Source organism: Pristis pectinata, chromosome 9 (assembly GCF_009764475.1).
Source record: "Pristis pectinata isolate sPriPec2 chromosome 9, sPriPec2.1.pri, whole genome shotgun sequence".
Classification (NCBI taxonomy): Eukaryota; Metazoa; Chordata; class Chondrichthyes; order Rhinopristiformes; family Pristidae; genus Pristis; species Pristis pectinata.
Window position 1 is genome coordinate 100,130,458 of NC_067413.1, and position 27,173 is coordinate 100,157,630.

At 42.7% G+C, this 27,173-nt stretch overlaps 1 protein-coding gene across 3 annotated transcripts; it reads right to left on the reverse strand.

The window, feature by feature from the left end:
- Positions 1-91: 91 nt before the first annotated feature.
- On the reverse strand, positions 92-27,173 carry ccne2 (cyclin E2). Of its 3 annotated transcripts, none has more exons than XM_052023216.1 (12): positions 27,108-27,173; positions 26,429-26,464; positions 26,267-26,345; positions 26,126-26,188; positions 24,403-24,557; positions 22,926-23,061; positions 19,510-19,656; positions 15,555-15,650; positions 9,341-9,475; positions 4,927-5,038; positions 2,460-2,617; positions 92-1,073 (listed from the first exon to the last, which is right to left on the reverse strand). In XM_052023216.1, the coding sequence occupies exons 2-12, from the start codon at positions 26,440-26,442 to the stop codon at positions 957-959; spliced, it is 1,212 nt and encodes a 403-aa protein (XP_051879176.1). In that variant the 5' UTR covers positions 26,443-26,464; positions 27,108-27,173; the 3' UTR covers positions 92-956. The 3 variants fall into 3 exon arrangements, with proteins under 3 accessions (XP_051879176.1, XP_051879177.1, XP_051879175.1); XM_052023217.1 differs by having other exon boundaries at positions 26,994-27,110; XM_052023215.1 differs by lacking the exon at positions 27,108-27,173 and adding an exon at positions 26,728-27,031.

A 27,173-nucleotide genomic window follows, 5' to 3' on the forward strand; every position in this document is an offset into this window, starting at 1 on the left:
CTTTCCACAGTGTGGTACACACAACTAAACTCTGCTTTCTCATTTACTGAATAACAGCTCTGACACTTTGCAGATTAAGCCCATTAGTAAGAGAACACTTATTCATTTGATCAGCTGCTTAGTTACAGATCCAGGATTTCACAACCCTGAGAACAGCACCAGTACAGGTCCCAATACCATAGCCCTGTACTTTAAAGACTTTTACATTGTACAATTCTTAAAGACTCTTACATTGTACAATTCTTAAAGACAGTGCTAGCATACACAAAATTCAAACATAACTGCCACCTTCAATGATTTACACAATCAATAGATCTACTTAAGGTTGGTCTACTTTTGTAAATGGAGTTTAAAATCTTTCACAGTGAAAGCATAAACTGTCAAAATCTCCACTGTGATTCACCACCTCCCTGTTGTAAACTTAAAAGGGCAATGAGATCCCTTGATAAAGTTCTCAGCCACAGTGCACAATTTCACAGTTGTGTTTGTGCAATTTTCTACTGTAAGTAATTCAAGCAATGGCTCTGCTTTTGTGAGTATTTTGTGATGAAATCACAGCTTTACTGGTCTTCCCACTCAAAGAGAATTAAATCACAATGCATGCACACTTCTTTCTGAATAAAACCATTTAAAGGGATGGCACAAGCTGCCTTTCTTAAAAAATGTGCAGTCATAGTCTCTGGATTTTGTTAAAAAGTACACTTTTCCCTTCCCCAAAATAGTCCCAACACAGTGGTCTCTTCAGTAGAAGTGAAAGGTTGTTCTGGAGCCAGCTCCCAGCTTGCCCACTCTTTAAAACAAATCCAAAAACATTCGATGATGCATTGATTTTTTTTTCCTAAAATTAACTCTGGTAAGAGTTTCCAGCTGCATCTCATGGCAGTCGTACAGCCCCTGCTGTTTATTCCATAGTTGTCTGGATTTTCCATTTATTCTGTTACATCAAATTCATCCACTTAGTATGAGGAACTGGATGATGGTTTTTCAGTGCTTTTAGGTGGAGTCAAAATCCCTCCTATGGAGGCAGGTGATAGCCTTGCCGTACACTCTGTTTTCCTGATATGCACCTCATCCTGAAAGCAAAAGCATCAGGTATAATTCAATTAGTTTGTAGATCCATGACACTAAAGGATAAAACCATTTCTATCCATAGCAAATAGTCTCAAATTTGTCATTCAAAACCAAATGATAAAAGGATTGGTACAAGAATTTTTCACTAAATACAATCTTCTGGTGGATTAACCAGGACAGACCTGTACTTTATTGGGTTTACCATCAAATCAAGGCGTTAGTGGCACAATCATCCTTAATCCATTTAAAATAGATTGCAGAATATCCCTAATCTGGGAGCATTGTCATGAGAGGTGACTCAATTTATTCACTAAACAGTTTAAACTTGGTGGGGTACAAGCCAATTATTCCAGCTGTCATTGACAAGATTGAGACTTCAAGTATTGGTATGGTTTGGGGTAGAAGGAAGTTACAACCCCATCTTCCCAACAGTCAGTTACTTGGACTGATATTTTCATATTTATGTTTTGATCATTTACCCCCAACCCAATCCCCTACCATATGGTGTATATGAACATATGTAGCCTAGGAAGAATTATTGGAACTTAGTCTGAAAGTAGAATTGCTATTTTGAACTAGTGTTAAATCAGAGGGGTAAAGAGTCTTTGTGATTCTACGCAGGAAAAAAAACGATTAAATATCTCTGCCATTTTCAGTTCATCATTTCTACTCAACTCCAGGCTTGATGCCAAGGTCTTGACTATCCAGAGTCTCGCCAGTTCACCTGACATTCCTGCACTTGCCGACCCAAATTAGTTCTTGTTCCAGCATCAGCTCAAATTCAAAACTTACTTACTGTTCTAATCACTCATCTCTACCCGACGCTAGCACACCAAGACCTGTTTCTCCAATGAGAACTCTGAAGCACCTCCCATTTCCTTCAATCTGCCCTTGGTGGATCTGTTTGTGTGTGGACCAGCCCCTCCTACTGAGCTTCTTTCCACCTCCCTTAAATCACAAAAGGACATTGTACAGCACAGACAAAGGCCTTCAACCCAAGCATGTATTTACATATCTCATTTTATTCTCCCCACATTCCATCAACTTCTCCAGACTCTAACTTCACCTTTGAGCAGCAATTTGCAGTGGCCAATTAACAAACTCATATGACTTTGAATGTGGTCACATGGAGAATGTACAAGCTCCACACACAGCACCAGGGGTCAAGTTCAGATCCAGATCGCTGGAACAGAGGCAGCATCTCTACCAGTTGTTCCATCCTTAAAACCCATCTTTCTTCAAAAGAAAAAGTTTCCTTGATATTAAGCCTTAAGTAATACTACACTGAGCAATTTTACAAAAGGCAGAATAGAATTACAAATTGCTTGGATTTTTCTTCATTAACCCTCCCCATCTTAACAGTGGATAATTGAAGTGGGATAACTCACAAGCATATCCAGATACTTTGTATGTGTCTGGATGTTGTGTCGGTCCTCATTTGCCACGTGCTTGAAATCTCTCAATTTTACTGGATCCCCTTCATTCACTACCTTTGCGAAAGGGGCCATCCAGTTAAAACACACAGAAATGTTCTCCCATTGCAGTCCTAGAAACACGAAGTAGAACAGAAATTAAAAGTGGCAAATCAAGCACTGCGGATTCCGTCAAACTGAAGAAACAATGCAGGAAATACTCTGGTCAGGCAGCATCTGTGGAATGAGAAACTAAGGTTTCATGTTAAAGACCTTCCAGCAACACTGGGAAAGAAAACAATTAGTACTAAGTTGCATAGGGTAAAAAGGGAATATCTCAGAGGATGAGGCCAAGTTTGCAATGGTGATATGGTTTAATACTATTTGCAGCATAATCTAAAGCAAAGCATGTACAAAGGACTTCAAAGTATAATCACTCAATGTATGGAGAAAAAAAACTACATGGAATTAAGATTACAAATAGCCTCACTCTTAATTAGTCCAAGAGTTTTCATTGTATAATTTGGTGGTCCTACTAGAAGAGATTGGAAATCAGGTTACATTCATATCTCATGTACATACATTGCAAGTTTATGCAGAAGGTCCTTATTCAGAATATTTCACCTATTCCCTCCACCACTCTGAATAGGAATGGGTGGCAGCATCCTTTCACCTCAGGTTGACAGATTTCCAAAGTAGCCAAGAAACAAAAAAAAATTTCCATTTTATACACAATAGTTTTAAATACATTCAAGCTAGTCATCAAACACTGATGGATCGGCAAAGATGTATAGGTCCATCTTGTCCATCCCACACAAGTGGAAGCACATCACTATATTCACTCCCTACACCACCAGAAAACCATGCAGTCCCCAGAAAGGTGTAGGCAGAGGATTAAAACAGCCATCACAGAATAAAAGATTGAGTGTACAGCCTTCACAGATGTTTGGAGATTGACATGTACAAGGATGTTAATGGTCTGTAAAGTTCTGAGAATTAAGGAAGTACAAGCAAAAATTGACAACTTAAGCCAATCTCTTGGGTTGATTCATCACTAGATGGTCCAAACCAGCACAAGACAAGACACAATGCCCCACTGTAACATTCTTTCAGCTTAAATGTGTGGTGGTAATGAATTAGGAAGTTAATTCACTTTACCAAGATTCAAGGTATCAGAGGCCTATTTATTTCACAAGTGGCCATCTGGTTGTAGTAAGAGGATCAATAAGTCCATCCCAAGACATCTCCAACACATCTAGGGCCTCAGTGGACAGAAGAGCTGGCTGATGCTAATGTAATTAGTGATAACAAGACAGTGAAATATCCAAGTGGCCTCATGGGGGCTGTCAGGAGAAATCAGTCCCATGTTCCTCTGTACCCAAATGGCTCAGTGCAGTAACAAGGATGCAATACCATTGAAATGGGAATGATACAGTGGGGTTAATAAATCAGTTGCAACAGGACAAAGATGGACACCACGAGTTTGGCACATGCTGGACTATTGTTGTGCTACTGTTCCACTGGAGAACAGAAGGAATGAGGCAGATGGATCCTGGAAACCAGATTTAACTCCCTACTGAGCCCTGGAACCCAGACCCCTGGAATCATCAGCAGCAAGGAGTGACCACGGGTCTGACACTCTGAACAAAGGGGAGCCACATCTCTGATTTCAACTGATCACCTCGTCAATGGATTGTACACTTGCAAGCTGCGAATGGTTGCATGTTCTCTTTGCAATTAAGTCTGAATAAGGTTACATATACCTTTCACCAGTTGTCAGTAGTGAGACTCCAATACATGCAAATTAAGCACAAAGGTAACAAAGCAAAAGGTTCAGTTTTATTTGGCGAGTGAGGTGGGTGTGGCCAAGGAAAGATTCTGGTGTCCACTGAAACCAGTTTAAGAGGCCATTCAGGTAGGTTCTGTGCACCTTCGGGAGCAGGTCATTTTGCCCCATAGAAATATATACAACTAGCTCTAGCTTGAAAGGACAGAGCAGGAAGCTTGTGTTGCCAGCTAAGGTCTTCACTCACTCAGACACTGCCTGGATGGTTGGCAGATAAGTGGAGGCATTGTGATGCTGTAGCTGGAGATCTACACAACAAAACCTAAAATTGTGCAGATACAATCAGTGGTGTTGCAACCGACCTCCAGTGCAGGTTGTTTAGAGTTTGCACATGCTCCCTGTGACCATGTGCATTTCCCCCAGATGCTCCCAGTTTGTTCCCTCGTCCTAAAGATGTGCTGATTATTTGGTTGCTGTAAATTACCTCTAGTGGGAGAATCAGGCGAGTGTTAAGAGGCACGTGTGAGAAAATAGATTACAAAGTAGTAAGCGGATGAGTGGCATTGAACAGAGGACCAGCATAAACTGTGCGCCAGTGGGCTCCTATATTCATATTATTTCTGTACAAAATACACCAAGCAGCAAGAACCTCCGTACCTGAAGCTTTAAAAGTATCCTCCATGGGTAGGTAATAGCACATAGCAGCAACAGTCAACACCCCGTACGGGAAACTTAAACTCTCGACATCAAGGATACACAGATCTAAAAGCTGCACAAAAAGATATTAACATTTAAAAAACATGCACTTTAAAACAGTAGAAATTTTCGTGCCTTGGCTCTAAAGCTTAAAAGTAGATATTTTAAAAGGCTGTTACCGGTAATGGCAGCTGACAAAGGGCAGGACATGGGATGTTGTGTGCTGAAGAGGATTTGATGGTGCAGGTGAGAGCAAGGTTTCAGATGACACCAAAGTTAGTGCTCTAGTGAAAAGTGAAGGTTATCCAAGATTACAAAGGGATTTCGATTGACTGGGAAAGTGGGTCAAGCAACAGCAGATGCAATTTAACTCCAACAGCTATGAGCTGCTGCATTTTGGCAGATTAAACTAGGGCACACGTGCCTTCAGTCAGGACACTGAGTATAAGAGTTGAGACATAATGTAACAACTGCACCAGATGCTGGTGAGCAATAATCTGCTAGAGGAACTCAACAGGTTGAGTTGCATCTGTGTGGGAGAAGGGAAGGAATTGTTGACGGTTTGGGTCCAAACCCTGCATCAGTCCCAATCATGAGGCATAGATAAGGTGAATGATCACAGTCTTCTGCCCAGGATAGGGAAGTGTAAAACTAGGGGGCAGCTTTAAGGCAAGAGGAGAAAGATTTAAAAAGGGGACCCAAGGGGCAACATTCCCCACCCCCCCACACACACACAGATGATGGTGGGTACTGGGAACAAGCTGCCTGAGGAAGTGGTAGACAACTAAAGCATTAAAAGACCTGTGGACAGGTAGACGGATAGGAAAGGTTTAGAGGGATATGGGCCAAGCACACACAAATGGGGCTGGCTCAGGTAGGCACCTTGGTTGGCATGGACCAGTTGGGTCAAAGGCTGTATAACTCAATGACTGAGCACAATGATAAATGAGCAGGGCTGGAATTGGCAGTGGGACTCAGGAGAAGGGGAAAATCTAGGGAAAAGTTGAGAAGACAAAGGTGGGCAGGGATTCCAAAACACATGGCTACACTACCTCAAGTCTCTGCCTTATGGTGAAGGGAGGCTGGGAGGAATAAACAACATTTCAAACTGTAGGCCAGAGTCAAACTGGAATCTGGAGCTCAAGGAGGCCACAAAGTTTGCAGCATCTTGCAGACCAACAGTGCGAGAGGGAGGATAGACAGGTGATAGAGAAGGGATGCGCTCAGACCAACTGCTTGAGATCAGTCTATTTTAATGCGAGTATTGTGAACAAAGCGGATGAGCTTAGAGCTTGGATCAGTACTTGGAGCTACGATGTGGTGGCCATTACAGAGACTTGGATGGCTCAGGGACGAGAATGATTACTTCAAGTGCTGGGTTTTAGGTGTTTCAGGAAGGACAGAGAGGGAGGCAAGAGAGGTGGGGGAGCGGCACTGTTGATCAGAGATAGTGTCGCGGCTGCAGAAAAGGTGGACGACATGGAGGGATTATCTACAGAGTCTCTGTGGGTGGAGGTTAGGAACAGGAAGGGGCCAATAACTTAACTGGGTGTTTTTTTTATATATAGGCCACCCAATAGTAACAGGGATATCAAGGAGAAGATAGGGAAGCAGATCCTAGAAAGATGTGATAATAACAGAGTTGTTGAGATGAGATATTTTAATTTCCCAAACATCGATTGGCATCTCCACACAGCAAGGGGTTTAGATGGGGTGGAGTTTGTTGAGTGTGTTCAGGAAGGTTTCTGGACACAATATGTAGATAAGCCTACAAGAGGAGAGGCTGTGCTTGATTTGGTATTGGGAAATGAACCTGGTCAGGTGTCAGATCTCTCAGTGGGAGAGCATTTTGGAGATAATGATCATAATTCTATCTCCTTTACAATAGCATTGGAGAGAGATAGGAACAACCAGATTAGAAAGGCATTTAATTGGAGTAAGGGGAATTATGAGGCTCTCAGGCAGGAAATTGGAAACTTAAATTCAGAACAGATGTCCTCAGAGAAAAGTACGGAAGAAATATTGCAAATGTTCAGGGGATATTTGTGTGGACTTCTGCATAGGTATGTTCCAATGAGAAAGGGAAGTTACGAGAGGATACAGGAACTGTGGTGTACAAAGGCTGTAATATATCTAGCGAAAAAGAAAAGCTTACAAGAGGTTCAGATAGCTAGATAATGTTAGAGATCGGGAAGAGTATAAGGCTAACAGGAAGGAGCTTAAGAAGGAGATTAGGAGAGCCAGAAGGGGTCATGAGAAAAGGCCTTGGCGGGCAGGATTAAGGAAAACCCCAAGGTGTTCTACAAGTATGTGAAGAGCAAGAGGATAAAACACGAAAGAATAGGACCTATCAAGGGTAGCAGTGGGAAAGTGTGTATGGCTCCAGAAGAAATAGGGGAGGTACTTAATGAATACTTTACATCAGTATTCACAATGGAAAAAGATCTTGGTGATTGTAGTGGGGACTTGCAGCAGGCTGAAGAGCTTGAGCATGTAGATATTCAGAAAGAGGATGTGCTGGAGATTTTGGAAAGCATCACGTTGGATAAGTCGCCGGGACAAGATAAGATGTACCCCAGGCTACTCTAGGAGGCAAGGGAGGAGATTGCGGAGCCTCTGGCGATCTTTGCATCATCAGTGGGGACGGGAGGGGTTCCAGAGGGTTGCGGATGTTGTTCCCTTATTCAAGAAAGGGAGTAGGGATAGCCCAGGAAATTATAGACCAGTGAGTCTTACTTCAGTGGTTGGTAAACTGATGGAGAAGATCCTGAGAGGCAGGATATATGAACATTTGGAGAGGTATAATATGATTAGGAATAGTCAGCATGGCTTTGTCAAGGGCAGGTCCTGCCTTACGAGCCTGATTAAATTTTTTTGAGGATGTGACTAAACACATCGGTGAAGGGAGAGCAGTAGATGTAGTGTATATGGATTTCAGCAAAGCGTTTGATAAGGTACCCCATGCAAGGCTTATTGAGAAGGTAAGGAGGCATGGGATCCAAGGGGACATTGCTTTGTGGATCCAGAACTGGCTGGCCCACAGAAGGCAAACAGTGGTTGTTGACAGGTCATATTCTGCATGGAGGTCGGTGACCAGTGATGTGCCTCAGGGATCTGTTCTGGGACCCTTACTCTTTGTGATTTTTAATAACAACCTGGAAGAGAAAGTGGAGGGATGGGTTAGTAAGGTTGCTGATGACGCAAAGGTTGGGGGTGTTGTGGATAGTGTGGAGGGCTGTCAGAGGTTACAGAGGGATATAGATAGGATGCAAAACTGGGCTGAGAAGTGGAAGATGGAGTTCAACCCAGATAAGTGTGAAGTGGTTCATTTTGGTAGGTCAAATACAATGGCAGAATATAGTATTAATGGTAAGACTCTCGGCAGTGTGGAGGACAAGGGGATATTGGGGTCCCAAGTCCATAGGACACTCAAAGTGGCTGCACAGGTTGACTCTGTGGTTAAGAAGGCATATGGTATATTGTCCTTCATCAATCGGGGAATTGAATTTAGGAGCCGAGAGGTATTGTTGCAGCTATATAGGTCCCTGGTCAGACCCCATTTGGAGTATTGTGCTCAGTTCTGGTCACCTCACTACAGGAAGGATGTGGAAGCCATACAGAGGGTGCAGAGGAGATTTACAAGGATGTTGCCTGGATTGGGGAGCATGCCTTCTGTCCTCTCATATGAGAGGTGACCTGATAGAGGTGTATAAGGTGATGAGAGGCATTGATCGTGTGGACAGTCAGAGGCTTTTTGCCAGGGCTGAAATGATGGCCACAAGAGGACACAGGTTTAAGGTGCTGGGGAGTAGGTATAGAGGAGATGTCAGGGGTAGTTTTTTTACTCAGAGAGTGGTGAGTGCCTGGAATGGGCTGCCAGCAACGGTGGTGGAGGCGGATACGATAGGGTCTTTCAAGAGACTTTTGGATAGGTACATGGAGCTGAGAAAAATAGAGGGCTATGGGTGAGCCTAGAAATTTCTAAGGTAGGGACATGTTCAGCACAGCTTTGTGGGCCGAAGGGCCTGAATAGTACTGTAGGTTTTCTATGTTATAATATATACAGCAGTATTGACTAGACCAAGAACGTTTAATACATTTTCCAGGTGTTGGTACCTGGACCACTTTGGTTACTGTCCAGACAATTACATACTTCATTAAAATGAATCTTATTTCCAGCAACAGCACTAAAATTGCAAATTAAATGGGAAATTCAAACTGGAATTTTAAAAAATTAAAAAGCAGAATGAGTACGGAAGTAAAAGGAGATGCACTTCCCTAAATTATTCACCTATTAGCTTAGCTAATCATTATTAATTTTAACTGGTGTTTTTGAAATACAGTTGCTTCAAAATATTGGAAGTTAAGCAATTACCTGAGCAATCCGTATAAAGGTGTCTTGAGAATACTGAGGCAGGGACACGTTGGGTATTTCTTTTAAAAAGACAATTTGAAGGTAGAGGTTCAACCAGCAAACGACAGTCACTGGACACAGCTCCCAATTTAAAGCCTAAAAAGGAGAGGAAAAAATACTGAATAAATTTTGTACTGTGTTCTAATTATTACTATCTTAGTCTGCAAGTTTATCAATTGGTCTAACTTGCAGAGGACAAAAAAATTTAATGTCTAGAAACCCACCTCCTTTTTGAATGAACACAACAACCAAACTTCCACAGCCTCAGATAGAGGACTCCAAAAGCTTCAACATCTCTCAGTGAAGGGATTTGTCATCTCATTCTCAAACTGGCCTACCCCTTATTCTCTTTCTTTAAGAATCTTTTTATTAGTTTTCAAATTAATACAGATTAATATATAACAGTGTTTGTACATGTAATACAGAGAGATCGGAAGAACAATCATGGCATGGATAATCATAAAGAACAATAAAGTATATAAAAAAATCTGTAGATCCAACGATCTCTTAGCGAATGAAGGTAATATAAAAGAAAGAAAAAGATTTATTATAAAATATAAAAAAAGAAAAACAAAAATCTCCAAAACAATAAGAAAATTTATAAACAGTATATCAAACCAAACTAAGCTAAAGAAAAAAAATACAAAAAAAACAAACAAAAAAAAACTGGACTGAAATTTCTCAATAGAAACAGAACAATATTATGTCATCAAGTCCATTCCTCTAAGTTGAAAGGTTATTACAAGGGGATCTACATCATGTGAAAATATTGAATAAATGGACTCCAAACTTCCTCAAATTTAAGCAAAGGATCAACAGCGCCACTGCTAATTTTTTCCAAGTTTAAACATGACATAGTTTGAGAGAACCATTGAAAAGTAGTAGGGGGGTATTGGATCCTTCCTTTTAAGCAAAATGGATCGTTTGGCCATTAGTGTAACAAAGGCAATCATATGGTTAGCGGAAGCAGATAGATGGCCAGACTCTATCCTTGGTAATCCAAAAATTGCAGTGATAGGGTGAGGTTGTAAATCAATCTTCAATACATTTGAAATAATGTTAAAAATATAGAACCATATAAAACTACAGCACAGAAAACAGGCCATTTGGCCCTTCTAGTCTGTGCCGAAACATTATTCTGCTAGTTCCATTTACCTGCCCCCAGCCCATACCCCTCTAGACCTCTCTCATCCATGTATCTATCCAATTTACTCTTAAAAGTTAGGAGCAAGCCCGCATTTACCACATCAGATGGCAGCCCATTCTACACTCCCACCACTCTGAGTGAAGAAGTTCCCTCTAATGTTCCCCCTAAACCTTTCCCCTTAAAGCCATGTCCTCTCATACTTATCTCTCCTAATCTAGGTGGAAAGAGCCTACTCGCATTTACTCTGTCTATGCCCCTCATCATTTTGTAAACCTCTATCATATCTCCCCTCATTCTTCTCCGCTCCAAGGGATAAAGTCCTAACATGCTCAATCTTTCCCTGTAACTCAACTCCTGAAGACCCGGCAACATTCTAGTAAATCTCCTCTGCACTCTTTCAATCTTACTGACATCCTTCCTGTAGTTCGGCGACCAGAACTGCACACAATATTCTAAATTTGGTCTCACCAATGACTTATACAACCTCACCAAAACATTCCAACTCTTATACTCAATACTTTGATTTATAGATGTCAGGATGCCAAAAGCTTTTTTTTACAACCCTGTCTACCTGTGACTCTACTTTCAGGGAATTATGTATCTGAACTCCCAGATCCCTTTGTTCCTCCGCACTCCTCAGTGCCCTACCATTTACTGTGTGTGTCCTACCTTGATTTGTCCTTCCAAAATGCAACACCTCACACTTGTCTGCATTAAATTCCATCTGCCATTTTCTGGACCATTTTTCCATTTGGTCCAGATCCCTCTGCAAGCTTTGAAAGCCTTCCTCGCTGTTCACTACGCCTCCAATCTTAGTGTCATCCACAAACTTACTAATCCAATTTACCACATTATCGTCTAGATCATTGATATATACAACAAACAACAATGGCCCCAACACAGATCCCTGAGGCACACCACTAGTCACAGGCCTCCAGTCTGAGAAACAACCATCCACAACCACTCTCTGTCTTCTCCCACTCACCCAATTTCGAATTCAGTTTACAACCTTTCCATGGATACCCATTGACTGAACCTTCTGAACTAATCTCCCATGTGGGACCTTGTCAAAGGCCTTACTAAAGTGCATGTAGACAACATCCACAGCCTTTCCTTCATCTACTTTCTTAGTCACCTCCTCAAAAAACTCCATAAGATTCGTTAAACACGATCTACCACGCACAAAGCCATGCTGACTATCCTTAATCAACCCTTGGCTGTCCAAATACTTATATGTCCTATCTCTCAGAACACCTTCCAATAATTTACCCGCTACTGATGTCAGGCTCACTGGCCTGTAATTACCTGGTTTACTCTTCGAGCCTTTCTTAAACAATGGAACAACAATGAGCTACCCTCCAGTCCTCTGGCACTGCACCCGTGGCTATCTTTCCAATATTTTTCCAAAAGAGGACAGGACCAAAACATATGTGTCAAAGAAGCCACATTCGATTTACATCTGTCACGTATAGTATTTATATGTTGATAAAAACGAGCTAGTTTATCTTTTGACATATGGGTCCTGTGCACTACCTTAAACTGTATCAACGAGTGTCTGGCACACATTGGAGATGTATTAACTAAATGAAGAATGTTCTTCCAAGTCTCTGTAGGTAGAGATGTCTGGAGTTCACTTTCCCATTCGTTCTTAATTTTATCCAGTGGTTCTGAACGAATTTTCATAATTAGATCATAGATCATTGCTATCAAGCCCTTCTGACAAGGATTAAAACTGAAATTTTTTTTCCGTAATTTCAGTTTTGTAAGGTGTCGGAAAAGAGGGTATAGTATTCTCAAATCTCTACCCACTCCCGGACTCCTCAGTCAGGCCAAATATCCCCGTGTCTAGACATCCAAGCCTTTTAAAAATCTTGTAAATTTCAGTGAGATCACCTTTCAATCTTCCGAACTCTAAAGAATACAACCCTGGACTATTCAATCATGCCTTGTATGGCAAACTGAGCATCCCTGGAACCAGTCCAGTGAACCTTTGCTGCACTCCCTCCATATGGTTAGACCACACAGACTACTGTGTCCAGTTCTGGTCACCTCATTATAGGAAGGATGTGGAGGCATTGGAAAGGGTGCAGAGGAGATTTACCAGGATGCTGCCTGGTTTAGAGAGTATGCATTATGAGGCGAGACTAAGGGAGATAGGGCTTTACTCTTTAGAGAAGAGGAGGATGAGAGGAGACATGATAGAGGTGTACAAAATATTAAGAGGAATAGATAGAGTGGACAGCCAGCACCTCTTTCCCAGGGCACCAATGCTCCATACAAGAGGGCATAGCTTTAAAGTAAAGGGTGGGAAATTCAAGGGAGATATCAGAGGAAGGTTTTTTTTTACCCAGAGAGTGGTTGGGGCGTGGAATGTGCTGCCTGGGGAAGTGGTAGAGGCAGGTACATTGGTCAAATTCAAGACATTGCTAGATAGGCATATGGAGGAATTTAAAATAGCGGGATATGTGGGAGGAAGGGGTTAGATAGTCTTAGGCGAGGTTTAAAAGCTGGCACAACATGGTGGGCTGAAGGGCCTGTATTGTGCTGTACTGTGCTATGAAGCACAACCTAAGAGACCAAAAACTGTACGGAATCCTCCACAGGCAGTCCCAAAGCCTTGTGCAATTGCAACTGGACTCCCTTATTCCTGCTAGGAAACCTTCTCATGAAGGCCAACATACCACTTGTCCTCCTAATCCTCATGTTGCCCCTGGTTACCTTCTGTCTTCTGTTTACACTTGTCTGTGGAAAGAGCTGCTCCTCATCAACTAAAACAATTCTGAACACAGCCAATTCCTCTTAATTTTCACTGCTCTTAATTGAGCAATAAATAGGTAGTTTCAAGACAAGCAATCACTTGTTAAGAAAAAAAGTTAAGTGACTTCTTCTCAGAAGTTTGCAAGTTTGAGATTCTCTAACAAAGCTGTGGATTCCAAATCATTCAGCAAATTGCAGAACATAGTTGATAGGTTTTTGGACAACAGGAAGAGAAAAAAAAAATCAAGGCTTTAGAAGGGATCAGGCCAGAAAGGAGGAGAACAATAGTCAGATCCACTAGGGTCTGAATGAATATCAGGGCAGGCACAAGCATCATGTGTAATTATGTACTCATCAACAAGATGCATCATTTAAGGTCTACATTGGCAAATCAAGCTGAAAGTCAGTCCTCAAACCAGATGATAAACCCTGAACCATGGAGACTGCCACATACATGAAAATTCACCATGCTTGTTGCCAAATAGTTATTTCACATCTGCAGCTTTCACGTCTGCTGGCACTACAAACGGTGCTGCTTCTACAAGTATGCTCAAATACAGCCCGTTATCAGGAAACACAATTAGATTTGCCTACCAATAATTGTCTTGATTAACAAAGCTAAAGTTAGTCATCTTGATGCCTTCAACACCGGAACAAATGAGCTGCCTTCAACACCGAAATAAAATGCCATTGAGATTAACTCTCAACAACATACCAGCAAAGACACAGCTTGGGAGCAGGATCAGGCCACTTGGCTCTGAACAGGCTTTTCCATTCAAGGAATCATGCCTGGTCGGACCAATCTCAACTTTGCATCCCAGCCTGCCTGTGTAACCTTTTACCCCTTACTCATCAAGAACCTACCTACTTCTCATCTTAAAACATTGAAGGACTCTTCAAATAGTGGTAGAAGCAGAGCTCCAAATTAGCTCTGCCTTAAGTGTGCAGCCAATAATTCAAAACAGTGATCCCCAGTCCCACAAAAGGAGACATCCTCTACACATCCACCTTGTCAAAACCCTTGTACAAATGCTGTAAATAATACTCCAGATAGAATTGCCCCATTGCCCTTCATAACTGAAGCACAAGCTACTTTGCTATTCAATTCTCCAAGCAATGAACAACAAATGGCTTTTATACCCATTAATGGAACCTGTGTATTACCCTTTTGCAGTCATGCACCAGGACACCTAGATCTCTCTGCATCTCAGCTCTGCAATCTCTCACCATTGAGATAAAATGATTCATTTTATCCAGCAAAATGAACATTTCCCATTTGCCAGATCTTTCTTTGCTCATTTAACCAATCATCCATTTGCCTTTATAGCCTCGTTACATTCTCTTTAGGTAGAGGATGAGAACTAACACTTAATTCAGAAATCACACCAAGGGTTTAAGGATAACACACGAGACGTAGTTAATACCAGCCATGTAACAGGTCAGTAACCTGTCTGAATGGAGACAAATTCAGTTAAATATCAAGTAAAAAGCTGCCTCAAGTTTCAAAAAGAAAGTGCCAACAATACTGTTGGATTGTTACAAAAGCCCAACTGGGACTTTTCTGGGTAATGCAAAGTTATTACCATGCTTCATTTATGGATGGGCAAGAACAAATTCTCAGTAATGTGGTGGCATCACATTGGAGTAGTCAGTAACTACAAGAGATGCAGCCTCTCCTCTCTCTCTCCAGCACCCCCATATTCTTTTTCATGTACAACAGCAATTTACTTTTACTGTTCAGTAGACTGTTCACAGCTCAGTGATCTCCTCTACACTGGGAAGACCAAATGAAGTTGGGTGGCTGTATAGCCAAGTTGCTTGTTGTTCTCATTCTGTCTTGCTGTTACTCTGCAAATACTCACAGTTACCCAGCTCCAATACAACAGCAGCTTGCCTGCTAACTAGGCACATCACAGCTTTCTAGGCTCAAGGGTTCACCACTTTCAGATAATCAACATTCACTGCACCTGCTTCAGATCATTTCTAATTACTACATTGCATTCATGCATCCCCAATCTTTTGTTCTCCTATTTCACCAAGCAGTATCCTTCTCTCCATAGATGCTGCTGGTCCCATTGAGCACGTCCAGCTTTTCCATTTTCATTCCACATAAATGCACGTTTTTCTGTCACTGTCTCGTGTGCAACATGAAAGGCCACCCCGATCAGTGGAAACGGCCGGCCAAATGTAAAGATGCTGCCGATGCCTTTGAAACAAAATGACAAGCTTAGTTCCGTGATGTTCATTTCAGACAACAGCAAAGTCGTTTACCTTTAAAATAATTAACTCCATATCAAGTATCTCAGTTTCTGTGCATGCTCCATCTGTAACGTATGCAAATTCATTCAATTTCGGTGGATAGATTTCCTGAAATAAAATGACAAATGTAAAAGCCAAATTTTAGCCAAGTTACAACTGATTTTCCCCCAGGTCAAGTTATACAGAAACTCTGTTTTGCATGCAATGAAATACACTAATTAAAATATTCTCCTACTTAAAATACTTATTCTAATTGAACTGTAGTTCAATTGATGCTATCAATGTAGACACCAAGTCTTTGCAAAGTATTCACCTGTAAGGTCAGAGCATTTCTCCAACTACTTTGTTCTCACGTGTCAGGCCTGTGCTTGTTGGTATAATTGAGTGGTGTCCAGGAAACTGGGATCTCCTCCCAGTCCCAATGAGGAGAGTAATTATAGTGACTAATCTGTTGCAATGGTAAAGAATCATTCATTCCATCAGAATGGAACTCAAAACTGGATCTTCTGCAGTGTGGTTTTGAATCTCTCCCATAAGGTGTTGAAATCACATAATCAACTAAATTATCCATTTTAATTACCTCATTTATCATGTAGGAAAACAGTGATAAGCACCCAGAATCTGAAAATAAAATTGCTACTGAATTATTTAATCACCAAACTGACATAGATTTATCATAGTGCAAGCACCAAGCATGATCATTAAGAACTTCTATAAAAGTACACTTGAAAAAATTTATAGGGACACTTTAAATTCAAGAGAGTCAGGGCAGAGCCGAGAGTAGTGGCCGGTACCAAGGAGAAGGTGCTGGGGAGGCTGAACAGCCTGAAGGCCGACAAGTCACCCAGACCAGATGGACTACACCCCAGAGTTCTGAAAGGGGTAGGTGGAGAGACTGTAGACGCAGTAGTGATAGAACATAGAACACTACAGCACAGTACAGGCCCTTTGGCCCACAATGTTGTGCCGACATTTTATCCTGCTCCAAAATCTATCTAACCCTTCCCTCCCACATAGCCCCATATTTTTCTATCATTCATGTGTCGATTTAAGAGTCTTTTAAATGTCCCTAATGTATCTGCCCCCACAACCTCTGCCGGCAGTGCGTTCCACACACCCACCACTCTGTAAAAAAAAAAACTTACCCCTGACATCCCCCTTATACCTTTCTCCAATCACCTTAAAATTATGTCCCCTCGTGTTAGCCATTGTCACCCTGGGAAAAAGTCTCTGGCTGTCCACTCGATCTATGCCTCTTATCATCTTGTGCACCTCTATCAAGTCGCCTCATCCTCCTTCTCTCCAAAGAGAAAAGCCCCAGCCCGCTCAACCTATCCTCATAAGACATGCTCTCCAATCAAGGCAGCATCCTGGTAAACCTCCTCTGCACCCTCTCTAAAGCTTCGAAATCCTTTCTATAAAGAGGCGACCAGAACTGAACACAATACTCCAAGAGTGGTCTAACCAGAGTTCTATAGAGCTGCAACATCACCTCGCGGCTCTTGAGCTCAATCCCCCAACTAATGAAGGCCAACACACCATACGCCTTCTTAACAACCCTATCGACCTGCGTGGCAACCTTGAGGGATCCATGGACGTGGACCCCAAGATCCCTCTGTTCCTCCACTTTCAAGAATCACTGGAGGCAGGGAGGGTACCAAAGGACGGGGGGGGGGGGAAGAAGAGGCAAAAAAAATCACAACACCACAGAAGACAAAGGGTGGTGGTTGAAGGGACTTATTCAGGTTGGAGGCCTGTGAGTAGTGGTGTTCTGTAGGGATCTGTACTGGGACCTCTGCTGTTTGTGATGTACATAAATGACCTGGATGAGTATGTTGATGGGTGGGTTAGTAAGTTTGCAGACAATACCAAGATTGGTGGAGTTGTGAATAGTGTAGAAGACTGGCGATGGATACAGCTTGATATAGATCAGTTGCCGATGTGGGCAGAGAAATGGCAGATGGAGTTTAACCCAGATAACTGTGAGGTGTTGCACCTTGGTAGGACTAATGTCAAGAGGCAGTACACTCTTAAGGGCAGGACCCTTAACAGTGTTGAAGAGCAGAGAGACCTTGGGGTGCAAGTCCATGGTTCATTGAAAGTGGCTACACAGGTAGATAGGGTGGTTAAGAAGGCTTATGGAATGCTTGCTTTCATTAATCAGGGTTTTGAGTATAGCAGTCAAGTTATGACACATCTCTATAGAACTCTGGTTAGGCCACATTTGGAGTGTTGCGTGCAATTCTGGTCACCTCACTACAGGAAGGATATTGAGGCTTTAGGGAGAGTGCAGAGGAGTTTTACTAGGATGCTGCCTGGATTAGAGGACATGTGCTATCAGGAGAGGCTGGACAAACTCGGGCTCTTTTCTCTGGAGCAGCGGAGGCTGAGGGGTGATCTGTTGGAAGTGTATAAAATTATAAGGGGCATAGATAGGGTGGACGAGCAATTTCCCATTATTGAGCAATCCGGTACCAGAGGGCATGCATTTAAGGTGAGAGGGGGTAGGTTCAGAAGAGACGTAAGGGATATAATTTTTACTGAGAGAGTGGTGGAGAGTGATTGGGTGGTGGAGGCAAATTCATTGGGGGCTTTAAAGAAGGGCTTGGATGGGCACATGAATGAGAGGAGAATAGAGGTATACAGGCATTCTGTAGGTAGGAGGGAATAGCTATGTCGGCACAACATTGTGGGCCGAAGGGCCTGTCCTGTGCTGTACTGTTCTATGTTCTAACACCCCTGCTTAAGAAGGGCAAGAGGCAAAAGACAGGAAATTGCAGGCTGGTAAGCCTGACCTCGGTGGATGGCAAGATTTTAAGAGTCCTTTAAGGATGACATTTCTGAGTACTTGGAAGTTTATCATGAAAACAGGGTGAACTCAGCACAGTTTAGTTAAGGGGAGATCCTGCCTGACAAATCTGTTATAATTCTTCAAGGTGGTAACAAGTAGGTTAGACAAAGGAGAGTCAGTGGACATCATTTACTTGGATTTTCAGAAGGCCTTTGACAAGGTGCTGCAATGAGGCTACTAAACAAGATAGGAGCCCATGGTGTTAGAGGCAGGTACCAGCGTGGATAGAAGATAGGCTGGCTGGCAGAGGCAAAGGGTGAGGATAAAGGGGGCCTTTTCAGGATGGCTGCCGGTGACCAGTGGAGTTCTGCAGGAGTCAGTGTTGGGACCACAACTTCTCACTTTGTACATTAATGATCTGGATAAAGGAACCAATGGCTTTGAGGCCAAGTTTGCAGATGATACCAAGACTGGAGGGACAGGTGGTGTTGCAGAGGCAGAGAATCTGCAGAAGGACTTGGACAGGTTGGGACAATGGGCAAAATGGCAGATGGAATACAGCGTAGGGAAGTGTACGGTCATAAACTTTGGTAGAAGGAATAAAGGCGCAGACTATTTTTTAAATGGGGAGTGAATTCAGAAATCAGAGATGCAAAGGGACTTGGGAGTCCCAGTGCAGGAATGATAGGTTTTACATATGGGGAGCATTTGATGTCTCTGGGTCTGTACTTGGAGTTCAGAAGGATTGGGGGGGGGTTGGTGGTGGAGAAAATGTCATTGAAACCTACTGGATACTGAAAGACCAAGATACAGTAGATGTGAGGATGTTTCCATTAGTCGGAGAGTCTAGGATCCGAGGGCACAGCCTCAGAATGAAAGGGATGTCCCTTTAGAACGGAGGAATTTCTTCAGCCAGAGGGTGGTGACCCTGTGGAATTCGTTGCCAGAGGGCTGTGGAGGCCAAGTCACTGGGTGTATCTATGGCAGAAATTGAAAGATTCTTAATTGCCAAGGGGGTGAAGGTTTCAGGGAGAAGGCAGGAGAATGGGGTTGAGGGAAAAAAAATAAAATCAGCCATCACTCCATGGGTGAATGGCCTAATTCGGCTCCTATCATCTTGTGGTCTAAAACTGATCCACACAACGTTTGTCCACTCCACTGGTCCTACACCCTTACCTCCAGCTTTGCAGCAATGAAGAGCGAGGAGATACCAATGAGCTGCAGCTTGCTTTTATGAACGTTTTCCTGAGTAAACATGAACCGATCAAAAAAGTCCTGAGCCAGGTAAAATGTTTCTCTGTGGAGCATGTAAACATCACAGACCTGAAAAATAAGTAGAAGGGAGAAAATTAAAAAAAACACTTGAAAAATACAAAACTGAATAGCTTAGTGTCACTAAGGCCAAATGAATAATTAGAAAATGTGCTAGAAACTGCCTCCATCTACAGTATAAAAGTATTTCCTTTTTTTGTGGTTATGGGAAGCCATCTTGAAAATTAGATTTGGGGAACAGGTTTTAAAGTCCATACACCATCTAAAAATGTGGAAAACAAGAGTGTGATGGAATATTCTCCACTTACCTGGCTGGGTGCAGCACTAAAGCACCTGGAGGCCAATTAGATCAAACAGACAATACAAGTGACAGCCCATCCACCAACCCCAACGTTCAATTCCCCCACCACCAGCAGACAGTGGCTGCAGTACAGACCGTCTACAAAATGCCTTCAGATACTCAGCCGGCTACCCAGATGTCCTCTCCCAAACCCATAGCATCTACCAAAGAGGACAGAAGCAGGAGGCAAACTGGAACACTGCAGGTTTTGTGATTTTTATAAACAAGCTGGATGAGGAAGTGAAGGGATGGGTTAGTAAGTTTGCTGATGACACAAAGGTTGGAGGTGTTGTGGATAGTGTGGAGGGCTGTCAGAGGTTACAGCGGGACATAGGATGCAAAACTGGGCTGAGAAGTGGCAGATGGAGTTCAACACAGATAAGTGTGAAGTGGTTCATTTTGGTAGGTCAAATACAATGGCAGAATATAGTATTAATGGCAAGACTCTTGGCAGTGTGGGGGATCAGAGGGATCTTGGGGTCAGAGTCCATAGGACACTCAAAGCAGCTGCACAGGTTGACTCTGGTTAAGGCGGCATATGGTGTATTGTCTTTCATCAATCATGAAATTGAATTTAGGAGCTGAGAGGTATTGTTGCAGCTATATAGGACCCCGGTCAGACCCCATTTGGAGTACTGTGCTCAGTTCTGGTCGCCTCACTACAGGAAGGATGTGGAAGCCATACAGAGAGTGCAGAGGAGATTTACAAGGATGCTGCCTGGATTGGGGAGCATGCCTTATGAAAATAGGTTGAGTGAACTTGGCCTTTTCTCCTTGGAACAACAGAGGATGAGGGGGGACCTGATAGAGGTGTTTAAGATGATGAGAGGCATTGATTGTGTGGATAGTCAGAGGCTTTTCCCCAGGGCTGAAATGGTGGCCACAAGAGGACACAGGTTTAAGGTGCTGGGGAGTAGGTACAGAGGAGATGTCAGGGGTAAGTTTTTTTTTACTCAGAGTGGTGAGTGCATGGAATGGGCTGCCGGTAACGGTGGTGGAGGTAGATACGATAGGGTCTTTTAAGAGACTTTTGGATAGGTACATGGAGCTTAGAAAAATAGAGGGCTGTGGGTAAGCCTAGTAATTTCCAAGGTAGGGAAATGTTTAGCACAGCTTTGTGGGCCGAAGGGCCTGAATTGTGCTGTAGGTTTCTTATGTTCCCAGGTCACACACCAGCCAGCTAAATGATAATTCTAATGCTGGAATTTACTGTTTAACAGCACTGTGGGAGTTCAAGCCTGGAGCTCACTGGTCAGGAATGGAGAGCAAATGCACCACATCAGGAAGTGAAGATTTCTTTATTAGTCACACGTACATCGAAACACAGTGAAATGCATCTTTTGCATAGAGTGTTCTGGGGGCAGCCCGCAAGTGTCGCCACACTTCCGGTGCCAACATAGCATGCCCACAACTTCCTAACCTGTACGTCTTTGGAATGTGGGAGGAAACCAGAGCACCTGGAGGAAACCCTGCAGACACGGGGAGAACGTACAAACTCCTTACAGACAGTAGCCAGAATTGAACCCAGGTTGCTGGTGCTGTAATAGTGTTACACTAACTGCTACTGGATGAAAACATTTTACGATTCAGCACAAATGAATGTTAAAATATCAGACTGATTTCAATAGTCAGTGTAAGATTGTAATACTAACTTGCTTAGCTGGCAAGTTAAAATGAACAAATTGCAATGGCTACCAAATTTAACAAATGCATTATTTTTGGTCTTTGCTGGGCAGGTTTCAACAGGTTTGGGCCAAACTCAAGCAGATGGGACTAACTCACTGAGTGACAGTCAGCATGGACAAGTTGGGCCGAAGGGCCTGTTTCCATGCTGCAAGACTATTTCCTTGACCCATTTACCTCCAACACAGCAGCACCACATTTATATACACAAGGATCTAAATATCAAATCAGCCACGAACAGTGTTAAACTCTCACAGCCGGGATGGGTTTTGAACCATCTTCTGTCACAAGACACTTTCTCAAATTAATTTATGTGCTATGGATGTTGTGAGCCAGGGCCTTTATTGCTCATTCCTAAATGCTTGCAAGGTCATGACAATACCAAGTACTCCCAAACAACTGTTGAATAGGGAGTTCCAACATTTGACACAGCAGGATCTGTCCAAGTATGAGTGGTGTGACATTCCTTCTATGATGTGCTGCCAAAGGACCCCTAGTGATTTCCAGTGCATCTTGCAAATGCTACAGCCTGCAGTCAGCCAATGGTGGAAGAACTGGATGCTGTGTTAGGTGGGCTGCTGTGTCCTATAGCCGTCAGCTTGTGCATGGATGATGCACCTGCATTCATCCAAGTAACACACATTTCTCCTTGAACTGTTTAGTGTGCTGTGTATCTTTGCCATTTCCTGCTTTTGCATCAGGATTTATGGCATTCAGACAATTATCTTTCCATTTTAGGAATCAATCACCCTCCTGGCTTGTGAATTTAGCTGATGGAGAGGCTTTTGGGAGTCACTTGCTGCAGAACACAGTTTCTGGCCCACATTGTAGCCACAGTATTAATCTAGCAGGTCCTGAGTTTCTGCCCAATGGTGATCCCCCACCCAAAACACTGACGGGGATGGATTGGAAATAACATTGCTGATGTATTTGACCTTTCACTCTTGTTGGAGATGATCAGTGCAGAGTATGATTGTTGCTTGCCATTTATCAGTCCAAACCAAGACACTGTCCAGGTCTTACAGCAGGACCTCAACTGCATTGAGGCATTGACTGTTTCATATATAATGTGCAGGAAGGCATATACATTTGTGATTTCCTTCAGACTACATCACAACTTCCCAATGGCAGAAACTAGAATCCTTAAATATGGGGTTTGATAAAACTACACCAATACAGAGACAAGTTTAAAGTTTAAGCTTTGAATAGCAAAAAATGCTGATAATTCAAATAAAAAACCAAGACCAAGATAATTACACAGTAACTTTTGTACACAAGGACTGCAATATTAACTAACCTCTATTAGCCAGTCCAGTAAAATTGCTCTCATTTTTGGCTGCAGGGACGGGTGCAAAGAGAGAACATTTTTACTGTGGGTATACTTTATTTCCTTCTTCAGCATGTTCGACCACACATCCTCAGAGTTTCCCCAGCTATAAACAAAAAAAATTAAGTTAGGAAAGCACTAGTATAGTTTTGGATAAGCTTCTTCAAAAAATCTTTCTACAAGTATACATAGCAGGTGAGTCTATCTTCCTCCTTGACATCTTCAGCCATCTCCTGGTAAAGATTCTTAAAGTAGCTAAAGAATGTCACAATTCTAGTTTCATGTCTCCTCTCACCCCACTTGTTTGCTCCCGATTTAAGAAACCTTTTCAAATCTCATAACATTCATCAGTTCCAAGGTTATCATGACAAACAGTGCTCACTTCATTTGTTGATTTAACCCCTTTGAATATATTGGCTCCAGGTCTGAAAAGAGCTGCATTTTAAAGACTTCTCATCACTGCATCTTTCTGACATTAAATTTTCTTCAGGTCAACAATCTAATGCAGTTCTTGGATTTGAACTTTAGGAAATTTCTTTCGCTTCCACATACAACTGAATTGCCCAGAAATATAGTTTGGATGCTCTCATAGCTGAAATGATGATTATCATGATACATTTAAAATATTCACATCTCAAACCAAATTTAAGCCTTAGTGTTAGGATTAAAAGGCTGTTTGATAGGATGGTTTCATTCAAAATGTGCAAGAGCTTCAACCTAGTTCCTGCTGGGCACAAGACTACAAACTGCATGCATTAAGTTGGCAAACTAACAGGATAACTAAGAAACTAGTAACGGCAAGTCAAATTCAGTGGGCTTGCAGTATTTCATCCGATTTACTTCACCTTGTTGACGTTGGAGTGCACTGTTAACCCAACCAAGAACAATACAACCCTGGATACCTGAAACTGCCTTCAGCTAAAGAAGCTTTGTATATCCAGGACACATACAACTGCTCTGACGATGGAGCATCACCAGTGGTGAAATACAAGCACTGGCGTTGGGTTTTTGGGGGGGGGGGGGGGGGGGGTGGTGGTGGTAAGTGGAGGGGAAAAATGGAGACGTGTGAAGAAAATAAAACCATGCTATTATTCTGAGTGTTTTCTTTCCAACTCATTCGATGGGGTCATCAAGAAACAACTCAGAATGCCACCCCACAGAACACTTGCAACGATGGGGAGGGGTGACGTGTCATCCAATCTTTTCATTCAGGAAATGTTTAGCCTGTACACAATCTCTCCACTGGAAACAAAAAATAAGCTGGTGTGCTCAAATTTATCATCCACTTCACAGCCAAATAAGGGATAAAATAATTGAAATATTAGTTGCATTAAAATGTAATCACATCAATCCAGCACACTCCTGGCAAGCACATACACTTGGGGTAAATATTTAAGTGGCTTTTCATTCAACTGTTGCACCAGATCTCATGCTGTAAGGTACTTACCCCAGAGGCGGTAGTGGCGATTTGTTTAGGAATAAATTTTTAAACCTATATTGCGTGAATTTGGAGAAGTCATCGGTGATATCATTCTCTTTGTGCGGGGTAGGGATGAGGATGCAAGGACTAACTCCTCCAGGGGCAATGGGTGCCCAGCAATTCTGTCAAAGAAATTTTAAAAATATATTGTAATTCTATTGCCATTAGAGAATAAATACATTACTTTTTAGAAATTAAAAACTGCTCCCTCTACAGGTCGCAGTAGATTGTTAATTTATAACGATAAATATTGAGCATGAATTTTCATCTCCTTGTTGGAACTAGTTAGATTTTGTTAAAAGTACAGTAAGCGTTGCTAAGTTTACTGCAATTCAGAGTTAAAAATCTGTTCTCGAGATATCGTTGCGCCCAAGCATCCAGACTGCGAGGGAAATTGTGTACAATTACGAGCCCTTTTGAAGCTGATGGAAGGGAATAACGCTTTAATAATGGAGTGATATTCAAAAGCATCGGTAGCATTCTCAGCTCTGAAGTGGAAGTGAGCCGAGGAAACAAGCCCTGCGCCAGGAGCAGAGCCCGCAGCTCACCACGGCCACAATGTCACCCAGTTCAGCAGATTCCACCTCTGCTTTTTTTCTAAACGTTTGCGAGGGAAAACTTCCCGCGTTTATTCATTTCCGTCTTAATTTAAGTAGTAAATTCAGACATTTCAACCCCCGAATTCAACGCCACGTACAATCTCACACCGATCACCCCAACAGTGAATTAGGGATCATTTTGCAGGGTTAAGTTTGGCAGCAAAGTGAGTGGCGGAATAAAACGTGGGGACACGTCCGAACATTCACGCCGGTTCCTAACTTCACGTTCAAGATTAAAACCCGACCCTTCCTGGACATCATCTTTAACAGGTTCACTCAATTCCTGCCCGGGACGGTGCTGCAATTACCCCGCAGCCAACCCTCAGCCTGCACCCACTCGGCTGCTGGAGGGTCGCCGCCAGATAGGCAGCACAGGACACCACGGAGCATTTTGTGGCTTACTTTCCCCCCCAAAAAAAAGGATTAAGAATTGCACGGTTTCTTGACAGGTTTTATTTGAACTTTGAGTGAAATCATTGAGACAAACGGCCCAGAGTCTGCTCGGCGGGCGCGCCACCGACAAGCACCTCCCCAAAAAAGCCGGAACCGGCTGCGAGGCAGCGCGCAAACTCCCTGCTTTAGTCTCCCACAACTGGCAGCACAAGTCAGCACAGCTTCAGTCCCTGCTTCAGTCTCCCACATCTGGCAGCACAGCTTCAGAGTCCCTGCTTCAGTCTCCCACATCTGGCAGCACAAGTCAGCAAGGCTGGGACCAGGAGGGGGGACTGCCGGGTCACAGCGCTGAAGAAATAAAATGTTAGCAGCCCAATACAATAAAAGTATTAAAGCTGCAACGAGATCACTGCTGTGGTAACGTTACAGGGAACTGGATGTCCACAAATGCCGCCTGCTCGTCCTCAGCTGTTTTGTCACCCTGCGTTCAATTAAAAAGGGAAATCCAATCCTACCCAAAATATACCCCAATTCTCCATCTTCTCCCCCTCCTACAGTATTTACGTGGTCACCACTTCACTTGATCCAGCAGTAAGAGTATTTTGTAAACATCTGAAGTAACATTTCCCATTAATAATCTGCTTCTTATTCTAACCCCCCCCCCCCCCACCCCAAAGATACCAACACCAATGCTCTACCTGTATCTGGAATTGTCGCCTCCTCCGGTTAACTTCTGTTTCATGGTAACGCTGCCTACATTCCTAAAATGAAACCATTTGTTACTCATTGGGCGGTTGTAGAAAGTCCTTTGTATAAAACATTGCCAGTTACCCACTTACTTCAGGTTTCCTCCTCTTCGCCTGGACGGGTTCATCCTTCTGTCCCTCTACTTTAGCGTGCCTGGCCTGCAAACGGTCACTGTTTTAAGACACACAAAACCGATCTTAAGTTACTAAGCTCCACTTCCCTCACCCTTCAATATTCACAAAAATATTCCTCACCTGCGCCTCGACATCCTCTTCCCAGGTGCAAATCCTCTAAAATATGAATTGTGAAATATTACATAGACAATATTGATATTTTACAAGCTACATTAAAAAACCTCACGATATCAGCTTCTTGTCGGTCTTACCGGCCCTAGTGACATTTTTTTTTAAAAAAGATATTGGTTACATTTGCAGTAAAAAGGCTTCATTAATTTTTTTGAAGGGCTTCTTTGAAACTGCCCTTTGGCACATGAACAGTCAATTTCAACTTTTATATAATATCCATAAAAAATGCCACACCGTAGCAACCTTACTTGTATCATACCCCCTATATTTTTCAATAATTAGATTAGCAGTGAAGTCTGAAAAGTTTGCCTTTCGCATTTTTAAAGTCATTTGATGTCCCAGCCGGTTCCGCGCCAATTTACACAGAGCGGGTAATTCCTGGATTGGACACCTCTCCTCTGCCCGGCCGCCAAGTCAATAAAACACTCGTCTTCCACAAAGGAAACCATGCAGAACCTCACTACCACAAGTTCCCACATCGCCTTCAGAGAACAGACACAGAATCCTCTCCCACCTAAAGTTAGATTTTGCACACACACACACACACAGCCGGTGAATAAAATGCGGGCAACTCTGCAAAGAAACCGGCGCTGGCTCCCACTAACGATTTTTAAAATCTGTCACGCACATCAATCCATTTAGTTCCTTTGCTGCAGATCACTAGCATGATCGACATTTTTAAACATATATCACG